Genomic DNA, 17349 nt, shown 5'->3' with positions numbered 1-17349 from the left:
ATGGCGGTGGTGTAATGGTGTGGTGGATATTTTCTTGGCTCATCTAATCAGTTCTGACCAGCATAGCAGTGGGTTTCAAACAACCACTAACATACATACAGGGAGCCTTGAATATCCTCATGCAGCTTCCTTATTTTAAGGGAAGCTGTTAGGAAGCATGCTCTGATTCACTGCAACAGTCTGGATGGTTAGTTGACAAGATGAATGATGCAGCTGCCTAGCAACCAACCCCAGCTTGTTCTGTTGACCACCCAGTTACTCCACTGGACCAGTTAATTGCCTTGATCAAGGACATACTTAAACTAGCTCGACAGGAACAATCGTTCTTGTTAGCCTGCCTACGGTCAGACACATGTTCCATTTGATAGATTCAGCAGCTTGTCAATGAAGGAAAGTGCCGTTCTCAGGCCAAAAAGCCCAATGACTGACTAATATAACCATGTTGCTGTTGCTTTTTCATTTCTATTATGATCCCTCTGGCCACCTAGATGGCGCACGCCACTTAGTTTCCCTCTTAATTCCTACCAGCCCATCAGACGTTTCAAGACAACAACCGCCTTCTTAATACTAAGCTGCTGCACTCTAAGTTCAAGCTGCTTCAATCACCTCCAGTCACTCGGAGCCCGCATTTGCACTTGCACTCAAAAGAGGTTTTGGAGTCGCGCACAACTGCCACTGTGTATTAGAAGTTATTTGCTATGTTCACAATATCCGGGTTAGAGCGAGAGAGAGGCACAATGCACCATTCTGTTGACTCCTGTGTCTGATAATTAAAGTAAGCTCTTCACACCCGAAGCAGCTTCTTTCATTGCTGCTGTAGCAGACCAAAACAGTTGGTAGCTGCTCGGTGCCAGACCCTAATGCCTCCCTCTGTTGTTGTGCAACTGACGAAAATCCCGCTCAGTCACTCACACGACTAACTCTCTCATGACCCCCTTTTCGCCTCAGTTTCACTTTGTTCACAGCAGATCCTCATGAAACTTGGGTTTTTCTGCCTCTCTGGGCAGCATAAGGTAAAAGTTTGAGGCCGGTTAACAATTAGATTTTTATCTAAAGCCAGTAACTAATGATATCTGCAGTCAATTGCACCTGTCTGTCCTTCTCGGGCTTTTACAGGTAATCTGAATTTTAAAAGCACCATGAACCCAACTGTTGTGCTTTTTCAGGGAGCTTTTTTTTTTTTTGTACTTAACCATATCAGTTGTGTTAAAAGCTGTTATCATGTTACAATTGGTGCTGATTCTACCTAAACCTGTAACAGCACCAGCTCTGTTGAAAAAAAAAACAAAAAAAATCACATTATTATAGTAGTTGAGGGTCAATTTTTAGCTCGAAACCACACACTTCTGTTCCGTCGTAGGCATTTTCCCGGCTGTAGAATCAAAGTCGTTTTCACGCTGAAACAATGCCAGGGCTCCCTGAACACCAAGTTGTCATGCCGGTGTGTTGAAGTGCTGGATGCGCTATGGAAAATGCAGGTCAAACTCCTACAGTGCATTACAGTGTATTAGCACCATTTAAGCTGAAAACAAGGGGGGTGGGGGGGTTGCTTCTGTCGGGCTGCTCTAGGAAAGCACTTTGTGGCAAACTTGTTCAGCTAAAAGCCTTTCAAATATATTCAACTACTTTACAATAACTGAAACGTAAATGCCTCTGATCTCATTATCTGTCACACTGTGATGACATTTGCTTATAAAAAGTCAATTAAAGTGGGATGTGCTCTCTAAATAACCTACAGACTTAAATAGATCAATTGATCAATCTGGAGGCATCGTCTTCTAGTGTGCATGCAGATGACCTTATAATATTACAGTTAATCAGTCGTGTTGAAGGAGGCACCGTCAGGCCATTGATATGCGGGAGGTTTAATTAGCTTTTCTGTCATTCACCCTTCACCTCACAGTGGGTGTTATAGTTTTCCCAAACAGCCACAGTCCGCTGAAACAGCATGATTTGTGCTGCGAGGGAGGAGCAGCTTGTCTCGTGCGTGTAAAAATGTGCTCACGATAACTAAACATTGTCACAGAGTGGCAACAATTATATTATATATATTCAGGCTAATAATTTGATATTCAGGCTAAATAATCAGCGCTTGCATGATCTACTGCAGATTGGCAGCATGAGTATGATCGACTGCCCAGCTTGAAATGAAAAACTGCTGCATCTTTATTTATATTTATTTATTTATAGAAGCAAACATTCAATTACCCCAGAAACATACGAACTAACTCACCACAGTTTGGCAGCGGACAAACTATATTGTTGTTGTTTTTTTTCTATGCTGATTTTTACTGATTACTGACTGCTATCTGCTGTCACTGCCAAGCATTTTTTTTTGTTAAGCTAAGCCTCACTGAGTCCGACTAATCCTTATTGAGTTCAGGGGCTTCTTTTAAAGCAGACTGTTACATTGTCTTTTGATGTGCTGTTTGTCACTCAGCATGAAAGACCCTTTATTTCCACACACAATGTTAGTAGTGTCTGAACAACACTGAGCCGTTAATCAATATTCAAAGCTGCTTTATGATAATACCTAGAGGTGTAGCAGCATGTATAACTGCCCTTTTAGTGTTCGGTTTACAAGGTTTGATACGTGACTTGTTTTGGTCCAGTGAGACCCTATGAGCCAAATGATTAAAGCGTATAATTCATCTAATTACAGTCAAGATCAAACATTCATTTCCAAAGTGCAGTTTTCACCCAGAAGGCTCCAGTGCTGTGCTGGTTGTTGACTGCTGGCTTGCAGATGCTCATCCGGTTAAAGTTAGTGCCATGCTGCTGTACGTAAACCAGCATATATGATGCTGTCTGTGGGAGCACTGCGGTTCTCCTTTATGTAAATGCTAAAGGAAACTGACATTATTGTCTAAAAATAACTTCGCCGCACAAAAAGCATAACTTCATATTTGAATTAAAGGACGTGGGAATGTAAAGTGCTCGTTTTAAGCTACTACGCTCAGTTAAACTGACATGTTACCGTATGTAGCACGTGCTCTTATTTTTTGCTTCTGCTTTTCTAATATTAAAATACTGTCTAATATTCTTCTCTAATATATGCTCGTTGCCATTAATTTCTAATGTGATTTTCTCAAAATATTTCTATATTAAGATTAGATATACAATGCATTTGGTACAGTGTGTCATGTGATATGAAGTTCTGTCCCTGTCAGTGATTCTGTTTATTGGGAAAAAATGCTAAAACATGTAAGTCAGAATTTCATTCAGGTTCCGGTAGAGGTTTACTAACAATATCCAATTATTTCTGGACTGGAATGCTGTATGTCTGTCTCTCCTTATCAGACTTCGAGAGGATATATTGTTTTCCAGGTAGAAAGTTTTAAAAGAAACTTACCATCAACACAGAATATAAATTATAGCAATGAACAGAACAATTAATAAATAAATAAAATGGTACCTTGAATTTTGCAATAAATCATTTCAGCCTTTCACTTGCGCAAACATGTATTAAAAGAAGAAGAATATAATAAATAAAAACAATAACTTGTGCCAAATCTGGTTTGTTAAAAAACTATTTACTCACAGGTTAAACCTGAAAATGTATTACTTTCAGAGACAGTCTTCATATCTGTCAAAATGAAACAAAATAAGTTTCTGAGTTATATAATTCTAGAATGGTCCTTTAATTGTCTTTAAGCACTGAAAGCAAAGCAAACAATGTACAGTGGTCTTCAGTTATATCAGCTTTTGTATTTCCTTGTCCCGGACTCACCAGCAGCGACTAAGTTGGGGATCAGTGTCTTGTTTAAGGACACTTTGACATGTGACATAAACCAAACTGTACGCTGGATTAAAACACACCGTAGCATGCATTGCTCGATTTACTGCCCTCTAAGTTAACGTATGGCGCCTCGAACGTTCTCGAAGCTTCCCAGCCAGTAGTTTCATATTTTTTTACATTTTTTTATGAAGCCTGATTTGAGAGAGAGAGTGTGTCCATATGAACAAGCCTTTACTCAAGCAAATCAAAGTGTTCTTCCCTTTTTTCATTGGAGCATCGAAGTGACGCTTCCCCTCTTTTGTTCGACACAAGTTTCGATCACTGAGCAACACACGTAACATTACTACTAATTAGACACTGTGGTACTAGGTTTGTAAAGGTTACGTCTTTGTTCGATATTTTTAACCTTGCAATGTTTATGCCGTTCTTAGCTACATGTGTAAGTCATGTTGGTCCAAATGACGGTACGCGCCACTGCACACAAATCAAACTGCACGCTCATTGGCCAACGTGTTGTCTAGCAACAAAACAGGGCTCAATGTGATTGGCCTCATCCACATGGAGTGTAACAATACCGGCATTATTAAACACCAATAAAAATAAATGACCAATAAAAAACACTTTTTTAAAACTTTTTTTTAACTACTGAGCAATTAGATGCAAGTGTACAAACAAAAATCAGTTATTAGAGGATTGATGAAAGACAAATGCAGAATATGAATCCTTTCTAACAGACGACTTTTCTATTGTAGCAAACCTTTTGACTGTTGCAGGCCCACTGACCCTAAAACCATCTGAGCCTGTGCCGCCTCCTGCAGGCAGCTAATTCCATTGAAAATGATTTAAAAATTAGAGCTATACAGTATATGAATTATATAATTTTTGTGGTTGCTGGTGACTTAAATTAAGCTCACTCTGCAGACCCACCTCAGAAGATTTACAAAACGCAGTTAAAAGAACAAAGAGATGAAAATCTCAATTTCCAGAGTGCCCACCTTCAGACTCTGACCCACTGTGTATCGTGTGCCGCCATCGTGTTGCACTCCAAGTGGCAACTGGAGAGAAAGTTTGTGCCGCTTCCCATCAGCGGCACCTACACACACCCACCAAAGTTCACAAGGAATCCAGCTAAGTGCATGTGTAGGCAAGTGTGAAGTCTGTAGGGTGTAGAGTGTGTTTGCGTCGCAAGTGTCTATTGTTGATATATTTTTGGTTTGCTTTTTTATCACGCTTCATATGTTCCACAGAGAGTCAGCTCTTTGACCGTGATAGTTGCAATTACCGTCTGATGAATACCCTCAATAACCATTTCAATCCTAAAAATAAGCTCAGAGAGATAGAGGTGAAAGTTAACTGTTAAAAATCTTATGTCTGCATGTCTACGGTATGTTTCTGTCTGATATTGTACTTAACTAACTGCATATCTTGAGATGGGGAGACAGGAATGCATAAGGGACACAAAAGTTATATAAGCAATACTTCGCCTATCATCTTAATGCTTTTGGAAAAGTGAAAAAATGAGGCCATTTGCCAGTTAGTGGTTTATAGTCTGGCTTAACGAACCCATTGCTGTGGGTATTCCACCGGGTTGTGTGGATCCTCATACTCATACATATTAATGCCTCTGTGCTTTTTTTTCTTTTTTTTTTTATGTGATAGAAAACCAGACACCAGGAAAAAGGGGGAAATTGCTCGCTAGTCATCTGCAAAATAACACAGATCCAAATGTCCTGGATCATTTTCGGTGAAGTGTGAAATGCTCTTAAAAGCGTATTTTCCCTCATTTCCCATGTAGCCACCTGCCTCGTGCCGCAGGTAACGTCACCGAGCACGAGCTGTCACAACACGGTTTAAGCATCGACCGTGCGACTGTCTGGATGCCGCGTGGCTGCAGATGGCCCGTCCTCGCTGCCACGTTACTCAACGAGTGCACAGCTCTCCACCCACCTGCCACGAGAGGCGGTTGTATGTGAAATTAGCACGTCATGATTGATGTGCACATCCTCGTTGTGGTGTGTACAAGGACCTGTGGTTCCGTGCTTCAAAGTATAAAAGCTGTGACTGCGAACACCACGTACACAGAGCTTGTTTGTGTCTCTCCCACCCAGCCCCTTTCTTCATCCTCTCTTTAGCTCACACACAAACACACACAGCTCCTCCAATCAACCCCTCGCTTCCTTCCCCCTCTACTCCTGTCATCCTCCAACTCCCCATCTCTCCTTCTTATTTGCATCTCTCACACTCCACTCTCTCAACCCCCCCCACCCATCTGCTTTCTGATACAGTGATATGGCGAGTCTGACTTAATAAAGCTTGAAGTACGTGTTGTCATTCCAACTGTCGATCATTATAATTATTCATAGATGGAGCAGAGATTGGAGTGGGAGGCGAGGTCTCAGAGCAGCAGCACGGTAGTACAGCTCGGCGGAGGTGTTTTTGCTGGGTGGAAAGGAAAAGGTTGCCCTGTGCACGATTCAGCATATTTAGAACTGAAAATATTGTGTGACTGTACATCAATATGCATTGTGTCATCAGCAAGATAGTCTGGTCGTGTGAGAGCCACATAAGCAGGTGTACTCGGCAAGCATGAAACATTCCGTGACTCTTTGCGTCATGATACAGCTATTTTAAGGGTCATTTTGCCATCATTTTTACACCCATTCACTCGGGGCTATGTTATATAGCCCATAAAGGTCTTTGGAAGCCAGGAAGCTACAGTGCTGATGCAGGTTGTTACCTATCGAACTGCAACAAATGACACTGTAGAGCTGACTGTGAATGGGTAGTTCCACTGAGCTTTACAAATAGGTCCAGGCCATTGGAAAAGCAAACAAAGGCACAAATCTGAAGTTTAACATGCACATTCCAACATCAGCATCAGTTCACCTTCCTACCTCGCTGTCTCACTGTTCTCACTGTTCACTGGTGCATCCTTGTTGTGGCAGTGTATCTACTGTTTCTGTTGCTTGTGCACATAGATTTTGAAAAAATTCAAACCATCATTAGGACTAATGGTGTGGAGTGGAGTGGTTGTACAGTTAAGTCAGTCGCAGTATATCAAGTTAAAGGTTTACCTGCTCCACCTGGGGAGAACTACTAACATCCCAATAAGTATGTTCAACTTGTGTTAAACATGAGGATATTTGTGGTTATTTGCGTCATCTTTTAAATGGAATCTGGTCAAATACACACTCCTCAAAAGCTCGTTATTATTACAAATTCAGCCTTTTTCGTTTGTGTTCGACAACATGAAATGTGCCATTGAATGAAGCATCTCTGCACGGGCCAAGGTGAACTGCTCTTTTGCAGTACATTACAATAGTAAACAAACACCTTTGAAATTAATTAGCCTTGGTACACACGGAAGCAGCAGACGCCGTAAGAACTGGAACAGCTTGAGATACTTCAAAAGCAAAAGAATGCAATTCACAGTGGGAAATGTCGGCAATTCTTGCCCTTAATCTAAATGTCTGCCTGTAGAAGTAGGTAATTGCAGACTTCAGTAAAAGAGCACAACAACTCTGATAAAAAAAATGAAAACTGTTGGTTGGTCTTTTCAGCCAAAGAGTCAAAGCTTTTTTCATGTTTTCTCTCTGTTTGTTTGTTTGCCGTTATAGACAGTACGGCCAGCATCATTGCAAGGCGGAGGCGATTTAATCACCTGACCCAGGAGCTGTACGAGCTGCCCATTGTCGTGTGGGACGGCGGGGAGCCGTCGCTTAGCGGCACCAGCACCTTGACCCTGCGGGTGTGTCCATGCCAGCGCCATGGCAGGATCCGGATGTGCCAAGGCGAGGCGTTCCTCTCCTCAGCGGGTCTCAGCACAGGAGCCCTGATCGCAATCCTGCTGTGCATCGTCATCCTGCTGGGTAAGTTGGGACGGCCGTGGTCGGGACTGCCCAGGGGCAATAGCCCTGTGGGCATGGATGGAAGGGATGGACCATAGAGGAGCAGGAAAGAGTGGAAGGGCTTTAAAGGGTTTGACAAGGGCAGAGGAGGAGAGTGGGATGAATAGACATGGGAGGACACAGGTAGAATGTAGAATGAGGCTAAAAAGAGTTGTAGAGGCCAGGGGTGGAAGAAAAAAGGGGAATTTGAAGGACAGAAGAAAAGAAGGACACAGAGGAGAGCTGGAGAAGAGGTGACTAGAAAGGAGGTGGTGAGGACAAAGACGGCAAAGAAAAGGCAAATGGAAACTGCAGGGTCAGTGTGATTCAGAAAGGAAGTTCACACCACAGAGAATACTGAGAATAACCCCACAGCGGTTGGAGGGAGTCTGAGAGCAGGGAGGACTCGTGTTCAGACAGGCAGCTCGAATAGGAAAATCACATTTGTCGACGATTTGAAATTGAATTCGAATCCGCTCTCTCACTATGCAACTGAATCGGCATTTTTTCCTCCACCCACCAATCACTGCCTACTTAGCACTTAGCACGAAGAGCAGAGGACAAGCAGTTTGGGTTTGGGGGGAGGGGGTGGGGGGGGGGGGGGGTAATGTACATAAATACTGCTGTTCTCTTCTGCACCATGCATCCAAAACACTATCAGAAATATAGTGGAAAGTAAAATCGGGCATCCTTCCAGCACAAGAGCACGTATCCTCCATCAATTAGTGCGCGTGCCTTGTTGCTATGGCAACTGGCCATTGCCGTGACAGCAAACTATTACACGTTCTTGCAAATAGTGTCTTGTCACCAGACCGAGTTTGGACTCTGGGCAGCCAGCTTCACAGGTCAGTTATGAAAACAATCTAACTGACTAATCTGAACCTAACGTAAGTGCCAAAGTGAAGGGTCTCCTGTAGGCCTTCCTCTGTGTAGGGCCGCATCGGAACATGATTAGACAAAACTGTCTAATAATACGGGCTCACCATTGCTCCTCTCCCCCTCCTCTCCTCAGCGATTGTCTGTGGACATTAGTGCGTGAAGGTCATGCATATTCATACTGGCATTCTCCCTCCTCCCTGCCAAAGCCTCTGGCTGAGACGAACAAAAGGCCATGACCACTGTTTGGAGCAAACGCTTGAGTGAGAGACACACGCTGAATCACTAATCACCAGCACAAGGCAGATTGTAGTTAGCACAAAAGGAGAGGAAGAAAAAACAGGGAGAGACAGGAACTCAACACATAGCTTTTTCTTCCTGTTTCGACCTGTGTTGCATTTGTGCACAGCATGGACGAATGGGCCTTGATACTTTGGTACCTCCAGACACATGGTATAAAGGCCATGGGGGGGGGGGGGGGGGGGGGGGGCTATTTCCTGGATTTATTGTATGTAGTCATTATTGTATTCACTTCTTTTCTTCTTTTCCTTTGGGCTGTTCCCTTTCAGGGGGCAGCGAATCATGTGCCTCCATCTAACCCTGTCCTCTGCATCCTCTTCTCTCACACCAACTAACTTCATGTCCTCCCTCACTACATCCATAAATCTCCTCTTTGGTTTTCCTCTAGACCTCAGCATCCTTCTACCGATATATTCACAGTTTCTACTCTGAACATGTCCAAACCACCTCAATCTGGCCTCTCTGACTATATCTCCAAAACATCTAACATGAGCTGTCCCTCTGATGTCCTCATTCCTGATCCTGTCCATCCTCGTCACTCCCAAAGAGAACCTCAACATGTTAAGCTCTGCTACCTCCAGCTCTGCCTCCTGTCTTTTCTTCAGTGCCACTGTCTCTAAGCCGAACAACTTGTCTGGTCTCACCACTGTCCTGAAAACCTTTCCTTTCATTCTCACTGATACTCTTTTGTCACACAACACACCTGACACTTTTCTCCACCCATTATTGTATTCACTGTTGTTGGCACGACGTCCTTTATTTGCTGTAGGGAAACGTTACACTGGTGTTTCATCACTGTGTATTTAGGATGCAATCAGAGCTGATTGATGCATTACAGTCAAACATCAGGACTCAACAGAGAATGCAGTTGTGCTGGAGCCTAGCGTGCTGTGGACTGTCTTTGAGAGAGTTCGGGTGTTCGGCTCCAGTTGCGGTGTTGTGGTGTGATTGTTTTAAATGCTGAGCCAGTAAAGAGCATCATGACATAAATGGTATTATCACAACCTTTGTGGAGCGACGGGAGCACTAAGCAGACCGGAAAGGGGTCATGAGTGATAGGGAGTCTGGATTTAATGTGCTGCAGGGCCTGTCTCTCAAACCACTTCATGATATGTGTGTGTGTCTGTGTGTGCGAGAATCCTCGGGTACTGGGATGATTAATCTTGACTCGTGGTGATGACGACTAAGATGTTTGGAGTGACATTTGCCAGCTGTCCAGCCCATGTTTTAATGGTGTGACCTGGGTTTCTGTCTGGTCCTGCTGCTTTGTGGAGGTTGTTGTGTGGACTACTGGGCTCTAAGGGACTGTAATGTCCCTGAACGCCTCACACACAGAGCACCACAGCTTCTGCTGACAAGCTGCTCTCACTTTCTTAACACTTGTATTTTTCTTGTCCACTTCCTTGTCCACAAGAGTTCTTAGATATTGTGTATAATTTACCGCTATTAATATGAACGAGACTCCTGGAACATCTGAGAAAGGTGGGCTGTCTACACATACACAATCTTGCTCATCTCTTCTCGTCAGTGTTTATTTGATTTTGATTAGAGTCTGATTAATATCTGTCTTTTATCTCGATGCCCTCTAATAAGCCCTCCTAATTAAGCCTGCAGCAAACCAGAAAGCGATACAGACTATCCCTGAGCTCACTCAGTTGATAATATCCTTTACACATAACATAAAATATTCTCATTGTTTGGACTTTTAGTTTCAAAGCGAACGATACTGAATTACAGTACTAATTGGTTTAAATAAGTAATTGCACATAATTTCTAGAGTCTTCAGATTATTGTGAAATGAACTCACTTTGGAGAATCAACACAGAACAAATACTTTTACTAACGGTGATTGTAATACTACTGTAAATTTGGTAGAATATAACAGTTGACAGTTTTATTTTTTATAGCAATCAGCAAGTTAAGGCAAACAGCCAGTCTACAGTAAATCTGACTCGTTCACGAGTCTATGCTATCTGTCCAATATAAACCACGTCCATTCAGTTGTTTTAAAACTGACTGCAAATGTGCCGCGTTATTTTCCACAAACCAGGCTTCGAGCATAATCCTCATTAACCAGGGGATAAATACAGGACCAATGTGTCCTCGGAAATGGCTTCTGCTGCAGCGAATGGATATTGGTCGACTGGGCTAATGCTCCCTGTTGCTATAAGTAGTGTTTTGAGCAACAGTTATGCCACAGCTGGCTTCAGACAGGTATGTGAAATGAGCTGGTTGTACCGGTGAGGGAGAGCTAATGTACAGAGTGTTATAACGTTGTGTGTGCAGTGAAAATGGCTTTACTACAAACACAATATTAGTCAGAGTGACCGGAAGTCTACAGTCCCAACTCCAAAATATACAGAACATAGTCAATAAAAAGCAAAAATGTCTACATTTTCAAAGTAGTCTGGCTAAACGCTGCCACTTTTTCATTTTTACTACTTAGATTCACCAAATATTGTATTGAAAACACAGGGATGGAACTGCAACAGAAAAAAGAAATATATGTATATTGATTAATCTGTGCATCATTTCTCAAGTATCATGGGAGTAAACCCTTTGTATTCAGCCCATTATCTAAATCATTTGAGCAAATTTTGCAGATGTTTGTGTTTTCTTGTTGTGATGGCAAATTTAACAGTTGATTATTGTGCACGCCCCTGGAAATAATAATAGTAAAAAAAAATACAACAAAGCATTTTAGCAAATACTAAAGTGTCCTTCAGGTGCTGTTTCAGTGCTGCATTTTGCCTGAGCCTCCTGTTTGGCTCTTCCCCTCTGTGTCAGCACACAGGCCGAAATCAAAAGGATGTGACCCCAGAGAATCTGTATTACTACATGTACGTTTTGTCTTGGGGGATAATCTGGCTGTGATTAAACCCATGTACTGAGGACTTCATGCACTGAAATGTATTCAGAACCTTTAAAAGCTCTTACATTTACAGTCTGCATTGTTTCAGTAATTCAGAGACATTCGCATTACAGGTTTTTGTTGTTGCTGGCGGCTCGCATGTAGGTTTGTGAGCGACATGTATGCAGCTCTGAAGAGAATGACAAAATGCGTGGAACAACGTCATGCATGCAACGGTCAAATCGTGCCAGTTGCTCAGAAGCTGGTAGGTACGACCGCAAACCTGTGCATGATTCCAAAACCATTATTAAGTTTGCAGATGACACAACGAAGAGTGGATTGATCAAGGACAACGATGAGTCTGCGTGCAGAGAGGACGTGGACCTCCTGGCTCCACAGCCTGCTGCTCATAATAAGACCAAAGATCTCATTCTAGACTTGAAGAAGGAGGAAGGTGGCACACACACAAACGCACACACACACACTCATATCAATGGAACTGTGCTGGGCCGTGTCACCAGTCTTAAATTCCTGAGGATCCACATTTCCGAGGATCTCTCCTGGTCAACCATCACCCTGATCAAGAAGGCCCTCCAGTGCCTCTTCTTCCTGAGGGCTTTGAAAAAGAACCATCTCTGTTGAAACACCCTGGTAAACTAGCACCTAAGAGCGAATCCCGACCAGCTGTATTACTGACCGGTATGGAAACTGCTTTGTGTCGGATGGGAAAGCACTGTGGGTGGGTGGTGGAAAAGTATTGTGGTAGCTTCACTTCTTAAGATTGAGGACAGTTATAGGAAGCCTTGTTCCTGCTGCCCTCTGGGAGGTGCTGCAGGAGCCTCCAGATCAAGACAAGCAGGTTCAGGAACAGCCTTTTACCCCACAGCGGTTTTCTTGCTGAACTCTGCATAACCCATTTTCTCTGTACTGTTTATTCAGACTATTGCCATATTTATTCATATCCATCTTATATCAAAGCCATGTACATTTCTAAATTATTTCGCACTGGTACTAATGCACTTATGATTAGATGCTAACTGGATTTCGGTACCTTGTTCCAAACAGATCTGAGTCACTCAAGGACTGAGCCACTTCAGCATGTTATGTGAACATAGCTTAGATAACTCCAGACTTGTGTCAGTGTACCTTTTAGTCTACTTCCAAGTCACCTCGTAGGCCATTGTTCTTACCAGCATGACGACCGACTTAAAAGGATTAAAAAAAACTACTGCTTGAGTAAATACAGTAAATTGGCCACATGCATCATTGCACCATTGACTTTAAAAAAGCTAAAACCTCCACCGCAACCTTCCTTCCTGCCTACGTATTAGGCTCTCACCTTGTATAGGTTAAAGGTGCCTCAACGGCATGATGCAGAAACACCTTTTTTAAAAGGAGGTTTTCATCAGTTGAGTCTCTTTTTTTTTTCTGTTCTTTTGAACCTTTTTTTCAGACGCCTCTGCAGGAACACTGATCTAGCTCGTCTCTGCTAATGTAGCATAATGAACTCCTTTCAGATATAACGCTGCTGTAAAAATGCACCACCGCTGCTGACGCCATTTTATTAAACAGATGTTAGAATGCTGTAACATCATACAGCAGGGTCCGCATTAACCTAAAGAAGCATAACTCTCATTAGTTGTCGGAACATGTTCCGAGCTGTAACATGGCTTCACAACTTCATTAACAGTTGAAAATGTTCTTCACACTGTGAGCTACTCATCACCAAAGACATCTTGCTGCATCATCCTATATTTTATTGTGATGTTGCACGATTCTGGCTCATTCTTTCCATTACTGCGCTCACCTAAAACTAAAAGATGATAAATGAGACATACCTCCATGTGCTTTCACTCGACTTGATTTATTGCATTTTGCCTGGTTGTGAGGTTGAATTGGCCCCACAGATGATGATGATGATGATGATGATAATGTGTGTATTGTCATCAGCTCAGCGGTTTGCATTCATAAAACAAACATCACAGGCTTAATGTCGGCTAATGGGTATTGCTGATTTCCAACTCCGCAACGCTTGGCCAGTTTTAGAGTCCTGATAGAAAATCCGATAAATATGCATAGAAAATTGGCTCGTGTTCATTGGTTTGCTGTTTATGAACCACAGCATGTTTGTCTGTCATGAGCTATGAATTAACGAACAACACAGGCACACACAGGACTGGTATTAGCATAAAAAAAACACCATTGAGTATTGTAACCATATTCATCTGTTCTATTATCTTATATTCTGCTAAATGGTTTGTTAATTTATTTGTTGAAAAGCAATTTTTGTTCTGAATGGCTTTTGTCTATTTTTATGTCTATTGTCACTATTTTCCAAAGTATAAGAGTTTATCGATCTCTTTTGTGATAATATCCTTTGCGCTTTTTTTACATAAAAAAAAAAATCGAAGCAGTGATACTAAATAAATGTATCTTCTTCTGTATTCTGTATTGCAGCCATCGTGGTTCTCTTCATCACACTGAGACAGAACAAGAAAGAGCCCCTCATCATCTCAGAAGAGGACATCAGAGAGAACGTGGTTACCTATGACGACGAGGGTGGAGGGGAGGAGGACACGGAGGCCTTTGACATCATTGCCCTTCGCAACCCGGCTGCCGCCGAGGAGCTCAAGTTCCGGCGGGACATTCGCCCAGAGGTGAGGCAACACAGTGGCCCGTCCCGCAGCTGCAGGAGCCCATCGGTGGAGCTGGACGAGGTGGATGTGCACGAGTTTATCAAGCAGAGACTGGTAGAGGCCGATATGGACACTAGCGTGCCGCCGTACGACTCCCTCCAGACCTACGCTTACGAAGGTCAGTGCTCACCCACAGGATCGATCAGTCCTTTAGACTCTCCCGGCACGCGGTCGGAGCAGGATTATCACTACCTGGACGACTGGGGACCGGAGTTTCAGAAACTGGCCGACCTCTACGGAGAGGCATTGTCAGATGTGACGACCTAGTCTGTGATTTCCGTCCCGTTCAAACCAAATCTGTTTGAAAACCATTTTTCAAATTTTCTGTGAACGATATAAACAAACAGAGATGCTTTCAAACTGTTTTGGTGGTTTTCAACTTCTACTGTTGAACTCAAAAAAATAAACTGCTTTTTTTTTTTTTTTTTTGGTTGCTTTGGATCATGGTTCATCTGGAAGTATTAAATCAGATTTTAAGATGGAAAAACAACAATATGGGGAAAAAGGAAAATGTTATTTTCCTTGTTGTATATTTTTTATTGCTCAATAAAGTCCTTAAATCCATATGAGTGGATGTGTGAAAAACTGAAGATTTGTCTTCTTCCTGTAAGAATGGATGTACAGCATGTAGTCGAGATGATCATCGTAGGAGGCATTAGCAAAGGTGCTCATGATTCACCATGTAGAGGTTGATGCCGCGCCAGCCATATGCACAATAATCACACCTACAGTCAGATGTGCTCACATTGTATTGTGTGTCATTTATTCATTCGAATCCGCTATATATGGAAATAAATGCAAAACTATTTTATGTTAACTGAAGAGAGCCAAGGTAAACCAGAAGGAGTTTCATCCAATACAGCTTTAACTGGATCCCGTTGTCACAACTAGTGTCTTTAAAACGTATATAATTCCTATTTATTTTTTGTTGCTTCCCTGCACCTGCAGCAGATGGATTTTGTTAGAGGCACGCAACCAAAAACTGCAACCGTTGGATCTCAAAGTTTCCCCGGGTCCTCCTCATGGCCAACTTCCCAATTTGTAAAGCCTGAGAGAACCCCGTTCTGTAGAAGCCAGTCTCTTTGGGAGGCTTCATTAATTTGCATATGCATGATTGTTTGTGCAATGGGAAAATGGTGGAACATAGATGCTGTGTCCTAAACTCTGTGCTAATATACTGCTAAAACAGGATTTTCAGTATTTCAGTGAGAGTGTGGTCAAAGATGTCAGGGTACACTTTGAACTAAGCATAGTGATGTTTGCTATCCGCTTTGGATGTTATCAGAACATTCCTGACAATTGTCCACACACTGCTCATAGTGACTGTAGCGGTTGCTGCGTGACCCACTGAAACATAGCTTTAGGCTTCTAATGACTGATTGCTCACTACTCAATGATGATAACACTCTAATTAGCTGAAACAGCAGGATAAAAGTGAAATCAAACAATGAATCAAACAAAACTTAAATATTTACAATATTTACTTCATTTTAAGTTATTTGAGCAGAGAATGAAGTTTTTCTTTGTAAAGAAAAGTTGTAAATTTGAGTTGCTCTGACTTCAAAAACATTTTTTTACGTGAAATTGACAGTTGAATAAATGAAGCGTTGACAGTTTACTTAACTAAAGTTAATTAAGGACACAACATTAACATACTTCCCAGGATGCATTGTTTGACAGTTAAAACTCTCCAGAGACACTTCACATCATTTTTGTATTTGGTACAACCAATTCAGGGTAGACACTTTGTGTTTGACTAAAAAAAAACACAACTAATAAAGCCCCGTTGTACTAACAATTTTTTCTTAATTTATACCTTAGACCTAGTTTAATTAACTTGCGTTTTCAAAGCAGCAGCTGAACTTTAGTTTTTTAGGTTAAACCATCTTCAAATTATTCACAGAGCAGCAGAGTTTTGCATCTTTTCTGTGCAATAATGACAGGAAACAATACGTGCTTGTGCTCTAATGTACAGAAATGTACACGATGATTAGCCATCCTCACCCAGCCCTGACTCTTCTGTCCCGTGTCATGCTCCGCGTCTTTGTCGGGTGCTTCAGAAAGGGTGAGAATGGTCCTAAACACATGAAAGGAGAGGGATGAATATTTTAAACCTTCCACTTGTATCTCCTGACATCATTGCTCTCTCTTTTTTTTTCAATAGCAATACTCTGTCTCATTCTTCTTCCCACTTTTCTTGCTCATTATTTCCCTCTGCTCACAGAATGACTGTGTTACAGTATGTGTGTTTCACAATTGGATTGAAGCAAGGAGACAAGCATAGAAATTCCTTCCAGCATTTCTGAGGAGCCCCAGGGTTGGCTCACAGCAAAGGTCATGTAAGGTAGCCTCAAGCAAGTATAGAACTTCTCAATACTGACATTCACTGACTATTTTGTCTTCTACATAAAGGGATTTTATATTTACAAGTGCTATAATTATCTTTGAATTACACCCAAATTATTTGGATTAGCAGATAAACACAGGACCATAACCCAGACTCCATTACCGTCCTTCAAAATCTTTTTAGCCAACTTTCTCAATGACTTCCAGGCTTAAAAAGTATTATTCGTTTTGTTTGTTATGTTATCAGAGGAAGGCTTTCAGGTTGCTGGGAGACCAAAAACAACAACAACAACCAAAAATAAGGTAAAAAATGTCTGCTTTGACACAAATAATGTCATAAATCATAAAGGGTCTATCTACTAATTTGACACACTTTGGTCCTTTTGATCATTACACGAACAACTCCCTATGTCAAGACTTTTTTGTCCTTGATTTTTTTGTCCTTGACCCTGGATTTCAGCTCATCCCGTGAGTTTAGGGTCGCCACGGCGGATCATTGTCCACAGTTTGTGTTGGTACAGTTTTTACGCCGAATGCTCTTCCTGACGCAACCCTCCCCAATTTCTACCGGGCTTGGGCCAGCACTGCACGGCTGGGGAGGGGCTGTTAGCGGTGACATTTACTTTGACATTTAGCCAGGACCGGGGATCGAAC

The 17349-nt window shown here is 42.2% G+C and overlaps 1 protein-coding gene across 3 annotated transcripts in view; it reads left to right on the top strand.

Annotated features, from left to right (window-relative positions):
- LOC137104927 (cadherin-18) overlaps positions 1-14918 on the top strand; it is a 146669-nt gene extending 131751 nt beyond the window's left edge. For all 3 annotated transcript variants that reach the window (XM_067486812.1, XM_067486813.1, XM_067486811.1), the window contains 2 exons: positions 7357-7608; positions 14111-14918. In XM_067486812.1, coding sequence (XP_067342913.1) covers positions 7357-7608; positions 14111-14616 — 758 coding nt within the window. In that variant the 3' untranslated portion in view covers positions 14617-14918. The remainder of the gene's footprint in view (positions 1-7356; positions 7609-14110) is intronic.
- Positions 14919-17349: the final 2431 nt, after the last annotated feature.

This window comes from Channa argus, chromosome 19 (genome assembly GCF_033026475.1).
Source record: "Channa argus isolate prfri chromosome 19, Channa argus male v1.0, whole genome shotgun sequence".
Taxonomy (NCBI): Eukaryota; Metazoa; Chordata; class Actinopteri; order Anabantiformes; family Channidae; genus Channa; species Channa argus.
The sequence above is the reverse complement of the archived record's forward strand: the minus strand, read 5'-3'. Positions and strand labels throughout refer to the sequence as shown.